The sequence below is a fragment of the Staurois parvus genome, unplaced genomic scaffold (genome assembly GCF_062004578.1).
Source record: "Staurois parvus isolate SC_StPar_1 unplaced genomic scaffold, SC_StPar_1.0 ptg000310l, whole genome shotgun sequence".
Classification (NCBI taxonomy): domain Eukaryota; kingdom Metazoa; phylum Chordata; class Amphibia; order Anura; family Ranidae; genus Staurois; species Staurois parvus.
The window spans coordinates 1,984,073-2,007,517 of NW_028318106.1; the positions used below are offsets into that span (position 1 = coordinate 1,984,073).

At 41.3% G+C, this 23,445-nt stretch overlaps 2 protein-coding genes across 3 annotated transcripts in view; both read left to right on the plus strand.

Moving 5' to 3' along the window:
- ATP8B1 (ATPase phospholipid transporting 8B1) overlaps positions 1-3,516 on the plus strand; it is a 144,251-nt gene extending 140,735 nt beyond the window's left edge. For both annotated transcript variants that reach the window (XM_089683442.1, XM_089683441.1), the window contains exons 26-28: positions 565-703; positions 1,658-1,788; positions 2,810-3,516. In XM_089683442.1, coding sequence (XP_089539568.1) covers positions 565-703; positions 1,658-1,788; positions 2,810-3,040 — 501 coding nt within the window. In that variant the 3' untranslated portion in view covers positions 3,041-3,516. The remainder of the gene's footprint in view (positions 1-564; positions 704-1,657; positions 1,789-2,809) is intronic.
- A 9,343-nt stretch (positions 3,517-12,859) lies between these two features.
- LOC149457638 (phospholipid-transporting ATPase IC-like) overlaps positions 12,860-23,445 on the plus strand; it is a 145,018-nt gene continuing 134,432 nt past the window's right edge. Inside the window, exon 1 of the mRNA XM_089683443.1 lies at positions 12,860-12,892. The gene's annotated coding sequence lies outside the window, so the exon portion shown is untranslated. The remainder of the gene's footprint in view (positions 12,893-23,445) is intronic.

Sequence of the window (23,445 nt, forward strand, 5' to 3'; positions counted from 1 at the left end):
GTGGGAGCGGGTACTTGTGAAAAAAATATTAGGGCATTTACCTGTCCAGGGATCCAGTGGTGTCCTCACCCCAAGCTGATTTTTCGATCAGCTATCGTGTGCTGGTGCCACCATCTTGACTAAGGAAACCAGCAAGGGAGCCCTGCAGCTTCACAGCTAGCCTCCCACTGTGCTTTGTAAATGGGCCGTAGTCTTCTGGGACCTGTGAAATGTCCCAGAGGGCTGCAAGGGGAGGGAGGGGGGGCCGAACTTCTGGCTTAGTTCACTGTGGCGAACTGAGCCAGAAGTGGGAGCGGGTACTTGTGAAAAAAATGTACCCGCTTTCCCCCCCAAAACGTGCCAAATGTGGCGGGGGGGGGGGGGGCAGATAAGTGGAGCTTCCAGGTGGAACTCCACTTTAAAAAATAAAATAAATTTGTACATCCATCATTTTTGGACGAATATATACAGTATATCTGCATTAGAAATTACAAAAAGTTGGTGACATTGTTTATGGCCGTTGCTGCTGCAGATCTGAAGGATAGTTGTGTTTCTTTTAATAACCTTTCCTTTCTGTTATAACAGATTGGGCTGGATACATCCTATTGGACGTTTGTGAACGCGTTCTCTGTGTTTGGAAGCATTGCCATCTACTTTGGAATCACGTTTGATCTACAGAGTGCTGGGATCCACGTCCTCTTTCCTTCCAAATTCATTTTCACAGGTAGATGGTTATACTGGGGGGCAAGCTGGGATTCTCACTTCACCAAGTGTTTTACAAAATATTTCAATAATAGATCTGCGCTGGTATAGAAATGTGGCTGCTAGTACAAAAAAGACGATATACAAACAACCAAAACAACATAAACAATAAATCTGTGCAGCGCCAAATAATTGAATAAAATTATATCTCCATTCATTTTATATATATTCTATAAAGGTGAAGTTAAACTTAGAAATCAAATCATCAATTAAACATTCTATCATGCATTAGTCCCAAGAACACTTCCGTGAAAAATTACTCTTACACCAACCAGGCAAATTGTTTCATCCTTCTTTGTGTAAAAATCATCAAGCACCACCACTCACAAAAAAATATATGCTGCAATGAATACTACAGCTACAGCATGAAATTCAAGCAAGATGCCCATGTATACACCAGTCTCGAGATATCTTCCTTTAATGACACAGGGGTCCGGTCCCAACTGTAGTAAATAAAGCTCGCCTAGGAACCAGATGCCAGTAATAGAGTGTAGTATTTTTATTAAAATAATGGGCATCAATACAGTACCAATACATATCAGAGGTTCACTTGAGAATGTCGAATTGGACGAAACACGTCAGGGCGGAAACTCTGTGCTGACGTCACATTGCTGCACGACCCCGGTCGCCAGAGGCTTTCTGTATGAGTTGCATTTATTTTAAGAATTATGTTTTATCTTCCACAGCCTCCGTGCTATGGGAGATTTTCTCACTACTGAAGCATGAGCTTTGCCACCCTGAATAACAGTCTGTGCTGGTGTCAAACATCAGAAGATAATTTAATAGTTTTTAGTTGGGCCTCTTTAAACCATGTATATAATCTTTTATTTCTAATAAATTGTATTATTAAGAAGAATAATAATATTATGTATGGTATTAAATCTGTAAAATCTGCGATTTCGGTTCTTGTCTTCAGGAGCAGCGCCAAATGCTTTACGTCAACCCTACCTCTGGCTGACTATAATCCTGACCGTGGCGGTGTGTCTGCTTCCAGTTGTTGCCCTGAGATTCCTAAGTAAAACTATGCGGCCCTCAGAGAGTGACAAGGTAGAGTATTACCTATTATTGGCCAGTGTCATATGTTCATAGCTAAAAAATACAGTTTAAAAAATTATTTCTTAGGGTAAATCTGAAATGGCAAAGATGAGTATTTTATATTTAAGAGTCCCACTGTCACATGTTTTTTAGACTAATCTTAACTGCTTTGCTAAAACTGCCTGTTCTTTACAGAGTTCAATAGTGCAAGCTCACATTACATATAGCTGAATAAATTATAGGAGTGAAGGATAGAACTGCTCCTCTGCCACAGCTCCCTCCCAGAGGGGTATGGATCTGTATGGCTTTGTACAGAGATTCAATTAGAGAGAGAGAGAGAGAGAGTCTGAAACCAATCTGCATTTTTTTTTTAAACTAAAAAACAGAAATCAGAATGCCTCATTATCATGACTGCAATCTGTGTTCAATAATTCTAAAATGTTTTACCTAAAGTGATTGTAAACCCTCACCGTGTAAAACAACCCATTCAGTTTAAAATAAAAATGAAAGGCAGAACATTTGTCTATAGATATAAAAACATAAATAGGTTTTTCCATTTTTATAAGTAATCACACTCCTGTTCTTAGCTGCATAGGAGCTGGAGGAGGAGAAACATCAGGACACTGAGTTTCCCAGTGAATGGCTGTGAGGGGTGGGGGGGGGTTAAGACAAGTCTGATCCATGGAGAAGAGCACAGTGAGTTCCCAGCACAGTCAGAAAACTGACCACACCGTGTTCTGCTTAATGTGGTCAGCGTTTAATTGGAAAGCAGAGGGGGCTGGCAGGAACACCAGGGATTTCACACAAAGAAAGCAATACAGGAGACTTTTTCAAGTACAGGGTACAGCAGGCACATATCAGGAATATGCTGAGTTTACACATTCTTTTAGTAAGTAGACAAATGGCAATATGGCTCATATTGTGATGTTTTATCACCTTTGTGCATCATATACTGTACATTCAGCTCATTCGTGATTGAGGAAGGTGTTGTAATCTTTGATATTATGTTCTTATATTATTTTCCTCTTTCCAGATTCAAAAGAATAGAAAGAAGCTCAAGGCAGAGGCCCAGTGGAGGCCACGGGCCAGTACAATCAGACGCGGTACCGCCGGCCGCCGTTCCGCCTATGCCTTCTCTCACCAGCGAGGATACGCCGACCTCATCTCTACTGGACGCAGCATTGGTGCCAAAAAACGGGCGCCACTCGACGCTGTGCTAGGCGGTAACGCGGCTGAAATTATCCACGTGGCAGGAACTTCCTGATTAGAGACGTTTTGTTGCCTTTTTAAAGCAAATACCTGCACATGAACGTTACAATTATATTTTTATAAATGCTTCCCCTTCTCAGGGCTTTTTTTTATACAGAGATAAACCTATTCTTACATTCTACGCTACCGGTAGATTTGTGGAGACAATGTGCACAAGACTGTATTTTTTTTTTTTTTTTTTAAACCGTTTTTTCAGTAAGCCCGCATCTCTTTCTGTGGCCAGTAGGGAGCGCCAATCATACATGAAATTGAGACTTTTGTAATGACTTGATCCTAAGAAGATATTGGTGGCTGTGTAGTAAGGTGTACAGTGCAGACTTGTCTTCATGGCAGTGTCCACGGTGATGTACTGGATTTGTTTTTTCTAATTTTTATTTTGTTTAAACTTTTATTTTGAGCACAGCAATCTGTGAAATTGTTTACATTTTAGCTTGTTGTCTTATTTAATGCTAATAAACTGTAGTAAATGTTTGAACTCCACTTCCTTAACCCCTTCACACCTGAGGGTAAAACAAATCTAAATGCCTAAGCACAATTTTGCAACTTGACATATGTTAGTAAAACCGTACATATCATCACAACTACTTTGTATATCCAAGCGAATTATACCACTTTTTTTTTTTATCAGGACAAATTGTGCTTTCATTTGGTGGTAAATGATAATGGATATCTCCTGGATTTTTTTTTTTTTTATCAAAAAGGAAAACGGGCCCAAAATAAACTGTGTGTTTCTTGTTACTACCATAACCTACCACCAAAGAACAACCCAAAATAAATTCTCCAGCTCTTGACGATCGCAGCGATACCATATATGTGTGTGTTATTTGTTGTTTGTACCCGTAGCACAGCCCAGAAACAATAGTGCGCATTTTGTTTTTGTGTTTTGTTTTGTTTTTTTTTTGTACCTAAAACACACTGACACTAACTGATACGGATACCAATTTTTTTTTTTTTTTTTTTTTATCCTGATTTTTGTTTCTTACATTTTTTTTTTTCCCCTCTATGCCAGGAGTTAGAGAGATAACAAGGTATTTCTCTCCTCCATTCATAGAGAGAGGGAAAAAAACAAGGGGGCCGGGCTGTACAATGACTGATCACTGATAGCCAATCAGAAGCTATCACAGCGATCATGTGACCCGGAATCGGGAGTCCCAGGTCCCGATCGTTAGAACGGGACCCGGTGCTCTCAGTGACACCGCAGTCTTTGTGGTGGGAGCGCGCCGTGTGTTGCACTCCCAATACAAAGACAGGCACGCAAATATGCGGCCCCACGGAAAAAAAGCCTAGTTCTGTGAGGATGCATACTTGTTTTGTTGGCGACAAGGGGTTAAAAATCAAACAGTTTTAAAGCTCCCCAATCCTGGATGCAGACAGTTTGTGTCCGGGGCTGGCAGTTCAGGCTGCACATTAACTGACATTTCCAGAAATGTCAGATTTTTCAGATGTTGTCTCTTTATTAAAGCAGAGCGGGTAGCTGGAGAGGTAAATATCATTGGAACATCATACGTTGAATATTTATACAGTTTACACAATGTGTCTTGGAGGTGGAAAGAAAGTGAATGGAACATTTTGATATTTCCGAGACTCTTTTGGGACTTTAATTTATGTTTTGCATTTATATTGATTTATTCAAGAATTCATTTTTAGGATTAGGTTAGAGTGTGGTTAAGATAAGAGTTCACATATTATATAACTTTCAAGGGTGAAAGTTTTTTTCTTTTCTTTTGGGGTTAGGATTGTATATATATTTGGGAGTGTTCACATTCTTGGTATTTAGTGAGAAGGAGACAGCTGTTGGAATGATTATTCACAAATGGTAGAAATACAAAATAACCATCAATTGCCCTCGATCTGGAGCTCAATGCAAGATTTTAACTCATGGGGTAGGGATGATCATCAGAAAAGTGAGGGATCAGCCCAGAACTACACGGGAGGATCTGTAAATGATCTCAAGGCAGTTGGGACCACAGTCACCAAGCAAACCATTGGTAACACAATATTCCGCCATGAATAGAAATCCTGCAGCATCCACAAGGTCCCCCTCCTCAAGAAGGTACATGTACAGGCCCGTCTGAAGTTTGCCAATGAACATCTAAATGATTCAGAGAAGGATTGGGAGGAAGTGCTGTAGTCAGATGAGACCAAAATTGAGCTCTTTGGCATTAACTCAACTCACTGTGTTTGGAGGAAGAAAAGTGCTGACTATGACCCTAAGAACACCATCCCTACATTCAAACACAGAGGTGGAAACATTATGCTTTGGGGATTCTCTGCTAAAGGTACAGGCTGACTTTGCCGCATTGAGGGGCCAATGGACGGGCCATGTATTGTAAAATCTACATTGAGAAACTTCTGCCCTCAGCCAGAACACCGAAGATTGGTCATAGATGGGCCTCCCAGCATTACAATGACTCAAAACATATCGACAAGGCAACAAAGGCGTGGCTCAAGAAGAAACACATTAAGGTCATTGAGTGGCCTAGCCAGTCTTCAGGCCTTAATCCTACTGAAAATGTATGCAGGGAGCTGAAACTTTGAGTTGTCAAGCCAAGAAACCTTAAGGATTTAGGAAACATCTGTAAAGAAGATTATTTTGTCTCTTTCATTTAAAATACACCTATGATAAAAATGATAGACCCTTAGTTTCTTTGTAAGTGGGCAAACTTACAAAATATGCAGTGTTTCAAATAATAATTTTCCCCACTGTAGATACTTAGAATGTAAATCGACTTTATGTGCACCAAATGCCTTTGCTTTTGCAAACCCAAATATTACAGTGTAAAAGTGGCTGTGACATCACTATGCTGAACATAGCCTGTGCAAGGAGCAGAGCTGTGGGAGGGACCCAATAGGCTCCACCCATTACAGGCTGCCTGCTGAAGACTACAGGAGGGGCGGAGATGAGACCAGTCACCCTGCACAAGGAGAGAGGGCAACAGCGACTGGTCTTTATAACAGGAAGCTCCTGCACAGAGGCAATGCACATTTTTACACTGGATTACTGCAAAAATCTGGAAGAAAAACCAAAAGGACACCAAGGGGTTTATTTATAAAACATTTGTTGGATGAAAGTCAAACACATCCCTGCAGGCTGCACACTGCTGTAATTTCTGTAATAGATTAATTCTTATGATTGTTCATTCCATCTATTGATCAAAAGGCAGTATAGTTTTCTGAAATATCTCAAGTAAATATAGCGCAGTTTTGGCTCTAGATTGAGCTGATGTTTTTAAGAGTTATTCTATTACAAAATTACGGCCAAAATGTGTGCAGCCTGCACGCTCGAATGTGTGTTTTATAAACAGACCCCCCAAGAATATACAAGCCTCTTGAATTTAGACATTTCTTTTGCCTTGAGTTCAGCTTTAGATTTCATGAAGTTGGGTCATGCAGACAGTTTTTAAACAAATCTTTTGTGTCTTCAGCAAACAAGAATTTTCAACGTTCTATGCCACATTTAACAGCTTGATGAAAACTTGTTGGATGAGATTTTTTCCAGTACTGTTAGGAGTTGTGCTATGACCACAGGGACTTGTTACAGTACGGGACTTTCAGCTCAATGTATTGGTTGCAAACATGACTATGTCAAAATAAAGCTGAAAAATGCAGCTTGGTCCTCCTACTCCTCATGTTTTCCTACTGCCTGCTGTGGGTGGCTGGCTGGGTGTAGAGTGCACTGGTTTCGAAGGACACCTCTACTATGCTGGCAGATACTGTTAAGGACCTGTTCTGAAAATACTGGCTACCTGGCTATAAAGCCGATCAATAAGAGACTTGGAATAGGTATGCAGATACAGAGTTCTGACTTCTCTTGCTGCTTGCTTGTCCTTGTTCAGTAATTCAGATGTACTGATGACCAAAACAGTCATTTTTAAAACAAACACAAACCAACAGAAGGAGCACCAAATTCATAAAGGAACCCAAAATAGTATTAATGGGTAAGAAAATATTCTACGCATTTCAGAGACAAAGCCCACTCCCCCTTCATAAGGGCCCTGTAATGTTTGCAAATGGACTTAGAGAAGCAAATACCATAGACATGTTAACACATAAGTAAATCTGCCCTTTACAGTAGAATCCCCCTTTCAGCTGCTCCTGACAACTGCCTCTCGGGTGCCGCTATCTTCAAAAATACTGGTAGGTTCCTGATTTTTAAAGTCATCAGCTACAGGATTTGTAGCTGACTTAAAATAAAATAGCACAGCTAAAGTTCCTCTTAAATTCTGTTGTGGGCTGACCACACATAGCATTGTTGTAGACTTAGTGGTGTCAGCCCTGCCCAACGTCTTTTGCTGAACTACTCAGCCATGCTTGGATCTCTAGCAGGAGGGTTCCTTGAGATATCACAGGAGATCTGCAGAGGACACAGGGCAGCTTTTTTTTTTCTTGCACTAGACATAACAAAATGCATCCAATGTCATATTAAAGAGACTCAATAACAAAAGTTAATTGTTTGGGTTTAAAAAAAAGTCAGAGTGAATCATAGGCATCAATTCTTGGTATGGAAGTTCTTGGCACCAAAATGTTTAAGTGGTTCTTTAGCAGCATTGTAAATACAGCCATCATGTTTCAGGGGTCTCAAACTTCCCCTTCATCAGGGTAAATATATATTTTTAGCAATGGTGAAGAGGGGGAGTGTGTGACCCCCAAAACATGTTGGCTGTCTTTTATGATGATGCTAAGCAACTACTGAAGCAAATCTGGACTTTTTACTTTTTGGTTTGCCTCTCCCTTCATTTTCTTGTGGATTCAATTATTTCTTTTACAAAGAATTTTATTATGGAATAGAAAACAGCAGAGAATCAGACAAGAACATATGCAATGACCAGCAGGAATATAACATACAAAAGATTCGATGGATAATACAGAATATGTACTGATGAGAAAACATGAAAATAAACTGCGTACATAAGTGCCGTAAAGAAAGAAAAGGCAATAAATTGCAAGAATGATAGATATTTAGAGACTAAAAACATAATAAACTCTCAGGAAAAGTTGTTGCAGAATCAACATACAGAATGCGCAATGAATAGGAGAAAGAGCCTCTCTGGGTACAGAGAGGTACTTAACACGCAGGGCTCTCAAAGGAGTCCAGCACATGGGTGCTGTATTGCTGGTACGGGACTCAAAACAGAAATCACATTCAGCACGAACAACCTGAAGAAGACAGACTAGACAAGAGGAAAGAAAGGAGCGAAGAGAACGGAGACAAACAAACAAACAAACACAAAAAAAAAAGAAGAGGGGGGGCAGGGGCTCCAGGGGGATTCAATTTTTTCATGCACAATGGATGGGGATCCTTGTGTTATGTAAGTGGCTGAGCCAGTGAACTTCTTAAATGAATGTATTTCCTTCACTTTTAACAAAGTCCCAGGTTTCCCAGTGACACCTGGATACATTTTCACATGAGATTTTATTCTTGCAAGTGCAGGATTACAGATTACCCTGGTAGCCCTGCCCTGAAGGTAAACCTCTTCCCAGTACATGGCTAATTATTGAGCTAAAGTCTTATCAAACCGATAGAGTCCCATGCATGCATTCCTGAATAATACAGGAACTCCAAATCCGCCATAGTATCATGTGCTGTTCATATCTAAAACTTCATAGTAAGATTAAAATACATCAAAACAAGTTACTTTGTAGCAGATGCTTTAATTCCAAAGTTCTGATCTCAGTAATTTGTCTCCAGGATTGTTGGACCAGAGCTGTCAGAAAACATATGTATGTTCAGTATAATGCTGTAATTATGCACATTTTAAGGTATGTTTGCTATAGGGGCTGATTATATATATATATTTATGTGCAGTTGTACATATGTGAAAAAACTAAATTTAAATGAGACCATATTATAGTAAACAGTAGGAGTGATGTCTATTTATTATATATATATATATATATATATATATATACACACAGTATATATATGTGTGTGTAGATATATATATATATATAATATAGGCATCACGCTTACAATTTACTATATATTGTCTCATTTTTGGGTAGGTAGCTAAAGCTTGCAATCAGTACGCTAAAACAATAGTATGACGTATTATTGGTGTACAGCAGATCTGAAGGGAGAAATCACAGCTTTAGAAATTTGTGATAAATGCACCAGAAAGCATAGATTTGTATTGCTGTTAATATACAGATAGGGTACATTTTCTCCAAAACAGTTCCCCCATAAAGTGGAAGAACAACACATTTGACTTACAGACTGACAACTCATGGGGCCCCCGGGTAATATGGGATCATGGGACCCCTGTGTCCTTGTCCAAACTCAAAAAAGCCTATGAAAAAGGTACCGCTGGAAATTGACCTGGCCAGGAAGGGGGTATAAGTGCCCTGTAGGCTAGCGGTTAATGTAAATGCGATCCTAGTGGCTAAATAGCTGCTGGGCCACTTTTACATGTGGTTTTTTTCAGGTTCTCCTGTTCCACTGGGGAGCCTGGGATTAAAGCCAACGGTTCCACTGGCTTACAATAGAATTGACTGAGGACCAGAAGTTCCCCAATCATCTCTATGAGATGATTGGGGAATGATTGGCCAATCAGTGATCACATGAAGAGTAATAAGCAAGATGTCACTTCTGACATCATTGCTTACTATGTGTGAAGTCTGTGAATGATCACAGAGATCACATGGTACAGGACTATTCACAACAGCCTTGTACCATGTGACAAGCTGTGACCAATCACAGCTCACACAGTATTTCTCAATGGCTGCAAGAATGCAGCCAGAGAGGAGAAATGATTGCTTTTACAGCCTTTATGAGTGTAAAAGCAATCAGTGTAAAAAAAAAAAAAAAGATCTTCATCACCCCCCACAAGTAGTACAGTGTCACTATGGCTATACTGTACTGGTAGGGTGACAGTATGTTAAAAAAAACCCCATAAATAATAATATAAAAAAATAAAATATAAATGTAAAAAAAAATTTGTAAAAAATTATAATTTATAATGTCTTGGTATGCTGACGCCTTAAGAGTTCCCTTCACTGGAACTAGGGGGCCAAGCCCAACCCCTGAAAAACAACCCCACACCATAATCCCCCCTCCACCAAAATTTACACTTGGCACAATGCAGTCAGGCAAGTACCGTTCTCCTGGCAACAGCCAAACCCAGACATGTCCATCAAATTGCCAGAGAGAGAAGTGTGATTCATCATTCCAAAGAACACGTCCCCTCTGCTCTAGAGTCCAGTTGCGGCGTGCTTTACACTACTGCATCTGACACTTTGCATTGCACTTGGTGATGTAAGGCTTGGATGCAGCTGCTCGGCCATGGAAACCCATTCCATGAAGCTCTCTACACACTGTTGTTGTGCTGATCTGAAGGCCACATGAAGTTTGGATGTCTTTAGCTATTGACTCTGCAGACAGTTGGTGACTTCTGCACACTGTGCGCTTCAGCATGCGCTGACCCTGCTCTGTCATTTTATGTGGCCTACTTCTTGGTGGCTGAGTTGCTGTTGTTCCCAGTTGCTTCCACTTTGTTATAATACCACTAACAGTTGATCGTGGAATATTTAGTTACAAGGAAACATCAGGGATGGACTTTTTGCACAGGTGACAACCTATCACGGTACCACGCTTGGAGTCACTGAGCTCCAGAGAGTGACCCATTCTTTCACAAATGTTTGTAGAAGCAGTATGTATGCCTAGGTCGGGTGTCAGCAACCCGCGGCTCCGGAGCCGCATGCGGCTCTTTTTCACCTTTCCTGCGGCTCCGGAGCACACTGCCCACCAGGTGACAGGCAATAGGGTCGGCAAGCCGCGGCTCTTTTAATGCAGCTCTTCTATGTGCCGGGCGCCCGCTCCCCTCCCTCCTCCAAACATTGGCTGTCAGGATGTAGGCGGGGCAGCGTGACGAACTCCTCTCCTCTCACAGTCCGCCCTGAAGACCAGAACGGCGCGGGAACACAGCTAGAGGAACGCGCGGAGCAAAGGTAAGTGAATTGACACAGGGGGGATGAATTACTATAGGGGGGATGAATTACTATGGGGGATGAATTACTATATGGGGGATGAATTACTATGGGGGATGAATTACTATATGGGGGATGTATTACTATATGGGGGATGAATTACTATATGGGGGATGAATTACTATAGGGGGGATGAAATACTATAGGGGGGATGAAATACTATAGGGGGGATGAATTACTATGGGGGATGTATTACTATATGGGGGATGAATTACTATATGGGGGATGAATTACTATGGGGGATGAATTAATTACTATATGGGGGATGAATTACTATGGGGGATGAATTACTATATGGGGGATGAATTACTATATGGGGGATGAATTACTATGGGGATGAATTACTATATGGGGGATGAATTACTATATGGGGGATGAATTACTATGGGGGATGAATTACTATAGGGGGGATGAATTACTATATGGGGGATGAATTACTATATGGGGGATGAATTGCTATAGGGGGGATGAATTGCTATATGGGGGATGAATTACTATATGGGGGATGTATTTTCAGTTTTAAAAATGTTTCTCTCAAAATAAATTTCAATCGTGGTTTTGGCGAGATTTGGCTCAGTTGAAAAAAAAGGTTGCCCACCACTGACCTAAGGCTATGATTGTGATTATGACGATACACTGTGGCCCTGGTTAACCCTTTGCTTACTGGGCCCTTAAACCCCCTTCATGACCAGAGCGCTTTTCGCAATATATGCAGTGTCGGATTTGTTTTAAATGTTGCAATGGTTTTGCGGCTCCCAGTCTTTTTTTCCCTCTCGGAAACGGGTCCAAGTGGCTCTTTATGTCTTAAAGGTTGCAGACCCCTGGCCTAGGTGCTTGATTTTATACCCCTGCGGCCATGGAGGGGATTGCAACACCTGAATCCAATGATTTGGAGGGCTGGCCCAATACTTTTGGCAATATAGTGTATTTCACTAAAAGGAAAACTCCCCAATGAACCTGGCCATGGATTCCATATTCCATATGTTCCATACCTCAGAGTGCATGTAAATTCTAACAATACATTTTCCTTACTTGCACTCTTTTGGTCTATAAATACCATTGAAAGGGTTTTATTATATCTGTTTGGCAAATGCAAATGCAAAATAAAAAGCTGTTCATCCAGCTAGAAATCATGTGAGGTGATAGCATCCTTTGCTCTCTGCCTCTGAACGGTTATCAGTTAACATTGTTCCCTGCTATCATTGTGGACAACAAAACGCCTCCTCCTGTTATGGATAGGTGAGGGAGGTGTCATGTAGTCCTAACTCACTCCCTGCCCTAAGGTGACAACGCTGTTCAGTACAGTTGTCACCCTGGGACAGAAAGCGGGTTAATGGCAAGACCACCAGGTTAACACAAAGGAACGAAAACTAATGCAGCCACTACACCTAAGGACCAGCTGCAATACAATCATTTTTTGCTTTTGGGTTTAGATATGCTTTAAGCTGAGACCTGAAACAAAAAATACTGTTACTAAGTTTGCAAGGAGGACATTTTTTGGCAAAAAAAAAAAATATATATATATATAAAGTATTATGTAGCAAACAAAAAGGTCTTCAGTAGCAATGACATGAAATGGTTCCATATAATTGGAGCTTTCTTTGAAATGCACCCTCCAGCCCCCTGATCCGATGGGATGGTGCCGTAGCTGGAGGAATGTTCTCTTACCTGTCGAAGGAGATGTCTTTCCTTCATCTACAGGAACACACAATGAGCATGTAGAACTTGTTTGTGTCAGTGTAGCCACTTCCCTTTGTCCAATCACATGCACCTTGTAAAGTCACACAGTACGCCACACCTTCCAGTATAGATATGACTGCAGGTTATTCATAGCTGAACGCTTAACACCTGAAGACGCACAAAGGTAAGCAATGGGGATCCAGCTGGCTGGGGGGTAGAGAGTACGCCATGGAGTAGACTGTATGGAAATGTTAGTGTGGGCTGCTCAGGATTTATTGTCCAGGTGGATGGATAGGTATGAGATCAAGGTGTAAAGGATTAGTCTACCCAATAATGGTATTTCAGTCTTAGCCTGACACTGGTAGGCTGAGTATCTCATGCAGGTTATACCGTTAAGATCAAATTTTTTGCATTCTTGTATCTACCTTCTCTCATGGAGTCTTCTTTTAGTGAACCTTTTGGTCTGTTTTACAGTGATGGCCTAATCAGATCCACCTGTCAGTTATTTAAGGGGATCTGAACTGATGTTCCATGTTAGTGGCAGGTGGATTTAAATGGACCTGCATCCTTTTATATGTGATTACCTCTGAGTCCATCTAGGTCCAGAAAAAGAATGGAAAGGTCTACGTCCTTTTCCATCTTTCGTAAATGTGATGCATCAGAGGTAGTCAGATGTAAATGGACACGTCTGTCGACGTCCTCCTGCCCATAGACCTAACATGGGTCCAATAAGCACTCTTAAGCAAAACTGATCTATTTGGAGCCATACCATTTGGATCCATATCATACTGATCCATACCATTCAAATTTATTCCATTTGGATACAAACCATTCGGCTCCAATTCAGGAAGGAAGCAGGGTTCAATAAGCTCTGGGAGACAAAACTGAATTATTTGGATCCATACTATTCTGATCCCTACCATTCTAATCCATATTATTTGGATCCATACCATTTGGCTCCAATTTAGCAAGGAAAGTTGGTCCAAGAAGCTCCGGGAGCCAAAGCTGAATTCTTTTGACCTATACCAATCAGATTCATATCATACTGATCCATACTATTCAAATTGGATCCATACAATTTGGCTCCAATTTAGCAAGGAAAGTTGGTCCAAGAAGCTCTAGGAGGCAAAACTGAATTAGTTGGACCTATACCATTTGGATCCATATCATACTATTTCATACCATTCAATCTGGATTTATACTATATGGCTTCAATTTAGCAAGGAATGTGGGTCGAAGAAGCTCCGGCAGGAAAAAGGAAGTATTTGGACCCACACCATTTGCATCCATACCATTTGACTCAGATTCAGCCAACAATTTGGCCATGTTCATTCTGATCAGTAGTCAATGGACATGGCCAGCACAAAAGGTCCCCAATGCTTCTGCATTATCTGTCATTCCAAAAAAAAGAATCCCTTGTGGGGGTGCCTAATAGAGATGAGATGGAAGTCTACCGATCCTTTCTGGTGGGAGGTGGAGATGATCATTTCCTTCATGACTGTTGTCTGGGTAAAGGGGATGTCTTGGCTTATTGCTATTATTTGCCCCAAGTCAGGGCCAGGACTGTCTTTAGATCTGTGAAGCCCTTCCTTCCTCACATGACACTTGTGCAACCTCAGCAGTTCCTTCGCTGTCCACGGCTTCAATACTTTCTGAATCACAAACCCCGAATGTGTGCAGATCTGGATAAGTAGATATGAATATTTGTTCTAGGGGGATTTAGAAAGTATTGACATCAGGGACAGCCAGGGAAGTCGCCTTTTTCAGACAGAGAGGTTGGCGATGGCAGACGTCATTGCCTTGAAAAGCAGCTGGTATGTGGTCACATGATCTCTACTGAAAGGATGTATCAGCCAACCTGAGCTCTACATACGGCAATTGAATTCCTTAACTTTTGATCACATGAAAAAGAGCACAGAGCATCATTTGCTCCAGGAAAGGTGTTTTAGCCTCTCTCTTTTTTACCCATCCATAGCCAGATCATTTAGGCTCCATGCACACTAGCTGCTCCTAGAAGCTATTATCAGTATATATTTTTCTGCCCCTAGAAGCGATTATCAGTATATATTTTTCTGCTCCTAGAAGCTAGTATCAGTATATATTTTTCTGCCCCTAGCAGCTATTATCAGTATATATTTTTCTGCCCCTAGAAGCGATTATCAGTATATATTTTTCTGCCCCTAGAAGCGATTATCAGTATATATTTTTCTGCCCCTAGCAGCTATTATCAGTATATATTTTTCTGCCCCTAGAAGCTAGTATCAGTATATATTTTTCTGTCCCTAGAAGCTATTATCAGTATATATTTTTCTGCCCCTAGAAGCTATTATCAGTATATATTTTTCTGCCCCTAGAAGCTAGTATCAGTATATATTTTTCTGCCCCTAGAAGCGATTATCAGTATATATTTTTCTGCCCCTAGAAGCGATTATCAGTATATATTTTTCTGCCCCTAGAAGCTATTATCAGTATATATTTTTCTGTCCCTAGAAGCTATTATGAGTATATATTTTTCTGCCCCTAGAAGCTATTATCAGTATATATTTTTCTGTCCCTAGAAGCTATTATCAGTATATATTTTTCTGCTCCTAGAAGCTATTATCAGTATATATTTTTCTGCTCCTAGAAGCGATTATCTGTATATATTTTTCTGCCCCTAGAAGCTATTATCAGTATATATTTTTCTACCCCTAGAAGCTATTATCAGTATATATTTTTCTGCCCCTAGAAGCTATTATCAGTATATATTTTTCTGCCCCTAGAAGCTAGTATCAGTATATATTTTTCTTCCCCTAGAAGCTAGTATCAGTATATATTTTTCTGCCCCTAGAAGCTAGTATCAGTATATATTTTTCTTCCCCTAGAAGCTAGTATCAGTATATATTTTTCTTCCCCTAGAAGCTATTATCAGTATATATTTTTCTGCCCCTAGAAGCTATTATCAGTATATATTTTTCTGCCCCTAGAAGCTAGTATCAGTATATATTTTTCTGCCCCTAGAAGCTATTATCAGTATATATTTTTCTGCCCCTAGAAGCTATTATCAGTATATATTTTTCTTCCCTTAGAAGCTAGTATCAGTATATATTTTTCTGCCCCTAGAAGCTATTATCAGTATATATTTTTCTGCCCCTAGAAGCTATTATCAGTATATATTTTTCTGCCCCTAGAAGCTAGTATCAGTATATATTTTTCTGCCCCTAGAAGCTATTATCAGTATATATTTTTCTGCCCCTAGAAGCTAGTATCTGTATATATTTTTCTGCCCCTAGAAGCTAGTATCTGATAACATTGGTCTTCATGACTGATGTGGATCTGCATCGCTGGATTACATGATTGACAGTAGATGTAGGTTGTGGGACAATTTTTTTTAACAATATATCAAAAAATGTTTTTTTTTTGTTTTTTTTAATATTTACATTTGTTTTTGTGACTGGAGGGGGGGGGGATCTGGGGGCCCTCTTATTAATAAATGGAGCTTCCATATTCCATTAACCCCCTTCCTGCGACAGACCACCACAACCACTGAGCCAGAAAAAAAAAAAAAAATTTTTTTACTTCACAAATATTACAAAACAATTTATTAAAATCAAATTTCTTCATACATTTAGGCCAAAATGTATTCTGCTACAAGTCTTTGATAAACAAATCCCAATAATTGTATATTGATTGGTTTGCATGAAAGCTATAGCACTTACAATCTATGGGATAAATACTGGAATTATTTTTATATATTAATACTAATGGAGGCGATCAGCGATTTATAATGAGGCCTGTGGGAGTGTGACGGGCAATCTGACACTGATTGCCACTGACATCAGCGGTGACTTTAATACAGTGCTCAGTGATAATACTATACCCTTTAACTGTACTAATGACACTGACTGGGAAGGGGTTTACATGCAGGGCGATCAAGAGGGTTAAATGTGTGCCTAACTATGTGTAATATGTGTAAAGTGTGCTGCTTTTACTATAAGATCTCTTTGTTTCTCATCTGTGCTTTGCGCACATGCACCAGAAACCTGGAAGTAGGCAGATATACTGCTACAGGGCGGCACGGGTGCACAAAATCACATATATGTACGTGATTCTGCATTTCCGGATAGGGGACGCGGTCGTGGCTGTCAATCACTGGGTCCCAGTCGGTTTTTACTCGCAGGCGCCCGGTGATTGCCGAGCATCTCCGAAGGGGAGGAGAACTGTATGTAAACTATACAGTTCTCCTCCCTGTCAGCTTGTGCACACTGCTTTGTATACTATTTGTATATTTCTGTAAGTTGATTATTTATATTGCCTACTAAGGCTGACTGGCCTGTAAAGTGCATGCACCACATCTCCAAAGTTTACAAAGTATCCAAAAAGTAGAAAAAAACAATAAGACTTCTCAGGTGGCACTCATACTTGTGCAAAATACAAATCCAAATATTTTTTGTAAATCCTAGACTTTGTTCACATTATCCCCATTATAAGGCAACCTTTTACTATTAAAGGAATTTTCTTGCTAAAAAGCTCAATGTGAGTATCGACCTTAGAAGTTACAATAGCTTCACATCAGTTAACGTATGCTGATTTACACTCTCTACCCACCGAATAACCTCAGTATATAAACACATACAGGTGAAACTCGAAAAATTAGAATATTGTGCAAAAGTTCATTTATTTCAGTAATGCAACTTAAAAGGTGAAACTAATATTTGAGATAGACTCATTACATGCAAAGCAAGATAGTTCAAGCCGTGATTTGTCATCATTGTGATGATTATGGCTTACAGCTCATGAAAACCCCAAATCCACAATCTCAGAAAATTAGAATATTGTGAAAAGGTGCAATATTCTAGGCTCAAAGTGTCCCACTCTAATCAGCTAATTAAGCCATAACACCTGCAAAGGGTTCCTGAGCCTTTAAATGGTCTCTCAGTCTGGTTCAGTAGGAATCACAATCATGGGAAAGACTGCTGACCTGACAGTTGTGCAGAAAACCATCATTGACACCCTCCATAAGGAGGGAAAGCCTCGAAAGGTAATTGCAAAAGAAGTTGGGTGTTCCCAAAGTGCTGTATCAAAGCACATTAATAGAAAGTTATGTGGAAGGGAAAAGTGTGGAAGAAAAAGGAGCACAAGCAGCCGGGATGAGCACATTGTAATAATTTCTTACTGTACTCATATTTTAAAACTTTACAACTGTATGTATTTGCAAAAACTTCAATGAAAATGATTGGAATATAAATTAAATTAAGACGTTCCACATTTTCTTGATGAAGCTGGTGGAAAGCCTGTGAAATGCACCGAAGATGCACCCTCACCCCATGGTCGGAATTGGCAACTATGTGAAGGAAAAAAGAAATCCTCATGCCATTAAGTATTTACAAGATAATACAGATAAAGTTGGTAAGATAAATTAATTTATAGCATGAGCCTGGAAAAACAAATGAATTCAGATCAAGAAATACCGTAGATACAGTGGAGGAAATAAGTATTTGATCCCCTGCTGATTTTGAAAGTTTGCCCACTCACAAAGAAATGATCAGTCTAAAAATCGATTGGTAGGTGTATTGTAACACTGAGAGACAGAATAGCAACAAACAATTCAGTGTATAATTTGTTAGACATGCATTTCTTTTGATTTGCATGTTCATGAGGGAAATAAGTATTTGATCCCCTATCATTCAGCAGGATTTCTGGGTACCAGGTGTCTTTAATTCAGGTAACAAGCAGTCTCTTAAAGGGAGTGCTGCTAATCTCATTTTGTTACCTGTATAAAAGACACCTGTCTACAGGAGCAATCAAACAATCAGATTCCAAACTCTCCGCCATGGCAAAGACTAAAGAGCTGTCCAAGGATGTCAGGGACAAGATTGTAGACCTATACAAGGCTGGACTGGGATACAAAACTATTGCCAATCAGCTTGGTGAGAAGGTGACAACAGTTGGTGCAATCATTCGCAAATAGAAGGAACACAAAACAACTGTTAGTCTCCCTAGGTCTGGTGCACCATGCAAGATATCACCTTGTGGAGTGTCAATGATCATGAGAACAGTGAGGATTCATCCCAGAACTACACGTGAGGATCTTGTTAATGATCTCCAGGGAGCTGGGACCACAGTCACCAAGAAAACAATTGGTAACACACTACGCCGACAAGGATTGAAATCCTGCAGTGCCTGCAAGGTCCCTCTTCTCAAGAATGCACATGTCCAGGCCCATCTGCAGTTTGCCACTGAACATCTGAATGATGCAGAGGAGGACTGGTTGAAAGTGTTGTGGTCAGATGAGACCAAAATCGAGCTCTTTGGCATCAATTCAACTTGCCATGTTTGGAGGAGGAGGAATACTGCCTATGATCCCAAGAACACTATCCCAACTGTCAAACATGGTGGTGGAAACATTCTGCTTTGGGGGTGTTTTTCTGGGGACAGGACAACTGCACCACATCCAAGGGACGATGGACGAGGCAATGTACCGTCAAATCTTGGGTGAGAACCTTCTTCTCTCAGCCAGGGCATTGAAAATGGGTCGTGGATGGGTGTTCCAGCATGACAATGACCCAAAACACATGGCCAAGGCAACAAAGGAGTGGCTCAAGAAGAAGCACATTAAGGTCCTGGAGTGGCCTAGCCGGACTCCAGACCTTAATCCGATTGAAAATCTGTGGAGGGAGTTGAAAGTTCGAGCTGCCAAACTTCAGCCACCAAACCTTAATGACTTCGAGAGGATCAAAAATAGCACTGTCTCTTTAAGGAACACTGAAGTCCACTTGATGAACCTCCTCAGACCCCAGATGAATCCTACCTCTTCACCTTGCTGCGCTGAGGGTATTCCTGGGCAAGGAATTCCAAAAGCTGAAACTAGGCAGTCCCGGATGAGAACTAGTTGGGTCTTGCACCTGACTGCCCTCTCCTTTTATCTGGCCCAGAGGGTGTAGAAGTACTCACACTATCCCGTCCTGTTAGCGCAATGTGTTGGTGGCTGCTTTCAGGCCTTACGCTGGACTGGCTCCTTCCCTGCTGCACAGGATATCCTCCCTAGAAGACTTTGGGCAGTGGAGATCCTTCTTTCCAGCATCCTGCCTGTAGGTAGGCTGCCCTCCCAAGCTCCACACTCCAGCCTTTTCTCAGTCCATCTTCCACCTGACTCCAACAACTCCCACTGCTGCATAGGCTCTGCCACATTAAAGGGTTGCCCTTGGCCACACTACCCGGACTCCTGCCTGAGGATTGGCCAAGTTTCCCTAAACATGCAAATCTGGGCCTCCTCCCCTCCTGCGCCCCTTTTCCAGAAAGTTCCAGCAGTTTCCCGAAGGGTGGGAGGGCTCCAGAAGCCCTGACTTGTACAGCCTCCCAGCCTGTCCTGAGGTGAACTCACTACCTCACTCCCAGGCTGACTCATCCCAGGCTGTTACTCAGCCTCTAACAAAATAACAAATCCTAACTACCTAGAGGGTGCTACACTCCAGCAACACTGTACAGGATCAAGAGGACACTCTCTACTTTGGTAAAGCTTCTTAGTTGAGCCCCTCTAGTAGAAGCTAAGGGAATGAACAACACTGAGACACCATAAGAAATGTTCTGATTTAAGTAGACTCTGGCACTGGAGCACAAGAGAGCACACAGTTACAAGGATCATACACACAGGTCTGTACTCACAATGTCTCTATATACTTGGTTTCCTCCTTCCAATATTAGCCAGATATTTCTCATGTGAGCTCTCCAGACCAGATCCTCAGTGAAATCCCTTAATCAGCTCCAGAAACTTCAGCAGTGTAGGCTCCCCCTAGCATAGCTGGGACTTTAATGAGCACATGTAGAACTACAGCTGGGCTGTCCAAAAGGGCAGCAGCCATTCGTGCTGGGAACATCTCCTTCTGGACAAGAACAGAGCTGCCTTAGGCCCATACTATTTATGCACTCTCCAGTCACCTACTGGGCTTCCTCCCCCAGGGATTCACTGAGACATAAATATTTCAGGCTGTAGATTTGTCTCTTCCAACCCACTACATTCTCGAATCCTCTGGAAGGCAGAAGGAAGTAGTCAAACCTGCAGCCAGTGAAGCCTAGAACAGTCCCTGTGAGGCCGTTGAATTGTGGGTCCCCCTGTATCCTGCACAGCCAGGCAACAAGCATTTTTTGCAAACACACATAGTCAAGAATCCAGCCCATGGGCTTGTTTTTGTTGTTTTAGTTAGGGGAAAACAACTTGGATAGGGATTAGGGGTTATGGGATGCCAAATTTGACTAGAAAGAACAGTTTGAGGACAAACTTCCTGTGTTTATGTACAAGAAAAATTGATCCTGGACGTTACTTCAGCCATAGTGGTTTCAGTCCCTTTAAGGATCAGTAGCAATGTTACTTTAAGGAACTATAGGTCCCCTTGTGTGAACTCCCACAAAGTCCCAATACTTAGTGAGAAAATACCAGCCCACTTGGCTGCTTTGAATAAGTGTCCCAGAGCAAGGGATTAGTGACTTTAAAACTGTGAAAGCATGCTGGATATTGCATATGGCAGCCTTCTCCCTTATAGGCCTTGAGGGTGTAGAGGTACTCACTCTGTGCCTTGTGTCGCTCTACTTTGGACAAGACTGATAGTTCAGGCCTTTTAGCTGTACTAGTCTTCCTATTGGAGGGCACTGGATAGGATCCTGGATAGGACTGGTAGTGAAGTTCCCTCTCTGTAGCTTCTTCTCTTTCCTTCGTTCCTCCTCAGCTCCAGCTTGGAGGCAAAGCCCCCCTTCCCTGGTGTCCCCTCCCAGGCCTCACGGTTCCCAGCACTCCATATTATAATTGATCACCAGACTCCCCTGCTGGCCAGGCTCTCTGATATGTATGGGTAGGTCCTACCACACTGCCAGGCCTCCTGTCTGGGATCGGTCAGACTCCCATACATATGTAGATCTTGGTCTCCACCCCTCCGCGCACTAGTTTCTAGAAGTTTCCATGGATCGCCATAACCAGGGGGAGGCGATAGAGGCCTGACTGGATGAGCTCTCCAGACTGACTTAAGTTTGACCCCCACAGACATGTTCACTGCCATTACTTCTGTGAGCCAAACTAAATTTTACCTCTCTAGCACCTCTAGAGTGTGCTACATAGGGGAGCCAAAAATAACTAAATTTACCTAGCCTTTCTAGCAACCTATCTAGGAGGGTGCTACAGATACGTGCACAAAGAACAAAATGTGAGGCGCGTTCAAGTCAAGCCAGGACTTTTAATTTTACAGATGTAAAAAGGGATGCTACCATGGCGGTACTATACAAAGTGGCAATTGTGTCCTGTTACTGATAGGCGGCGCACATATCGCGGGCCAGTCCAGAGACCATTAATCAAGATGGCAGACAATAGTGTTAGTGCGTGCATGGAACAGTGTGTGGTGATGAAATTTCTAGTGAACGAAGGTGTAAAACCTATAGAACATATAGGACCTATAGAACACTTCAAACACAGTACGGTGATGGGATTCTCAGATGCAGTAAGACATTTGAATGGCGTAAAATCTTCAAAGATGGGTCATTCCAGACATTGTTCAGAAGAACAGCGTACCTTGATTAAAAAGTTGATTGGAGAGGGTAAAACATATAAAGAAGTGCAGAAAATGATAGGCTGCTCAGCTAAAATGATCGCAAATGCTTTAAAATGGCAACCAAAACCTGAAAGATGTGGAAGAAAGCGAAAAACTACCATTCGAATGGATAGAAGAATAGCCAGAATGGCAAGGACTCAGCCAACAATCAGCTCCAGGAAGATCAAAGAAGGTGTAAAGTTCCCTGTGAGTACTGTTACAATTAGAAGACACCTATGTGAAGCCAAGCTATCTACAAGAAGCCCCCGCAAAGTCCCAATGTTGAAAAAAAGACGTGCTGAAGAGGTTACAATTTGCCAAAGAGCACATTGACTGGCCTAAAGAGAAATGGCGCAACATTTTGTGGACTGATGAAAGTAAGATTGTTCTTTTTGAGTCTAGTGGCCGGAGACAGTTTGTCAGACGACCCCCAAACACTGAATTCAAGCCACAGTACACTGTGAAGACAGTGAAGCATGGTTGCGCAAGCATCATGATATGGGGATGTTTCTCATACTACGGTGTTGGGCCTATTTATCGCATACCAGGGATCATGGATCAGTTTGAATACATCAGAATACTTGAAGAGGTCATGCTGCCTTATGCTGAAGAGGAAATGCCCTTGAAATGGGTGTTCCAACAAGACAACAACCCCAAACACACCAGTAAACGTGCAACATCTTGGCTCCAGACCAACAAGATTGACGTTATGGAGTGGCCAGCCCAATCCCCGGATCTTAATCCAATAGAAAACTTGTGGGGTGACATCAAAAATGCTGTTTCTGAGGCAAAACCAAGAAATAGAGAAGAACTGTGGAATGTAGTCCAATCATCCTGGGCTGGAATACCTGATCACAGGGGCCAGAAGTTGGGTGACTCCATGCAACACAGATGTACAGCAGTTCTCAGAAACAGTGCGACTACAACCAAATATTCATTAAGTGATTCAAAGGAAAGCAAAATCTTCAAACATTTTTCAGTTTATATAGTGAATGTTTGAGTTTATAAAGAAGAATACAAACACTGATATTTTTTTGAACAGTCTAATATTCACTTTTCTGCAATTGTTTTAGAGGAACAACACAAATATGATATATTTTTCTTCATGTTTTGATTTGGAATTGAATGTGTAATGTTCCCAATGCATTTGTGTGTATGGAAATAAAAGCTATTAGAAGGATTT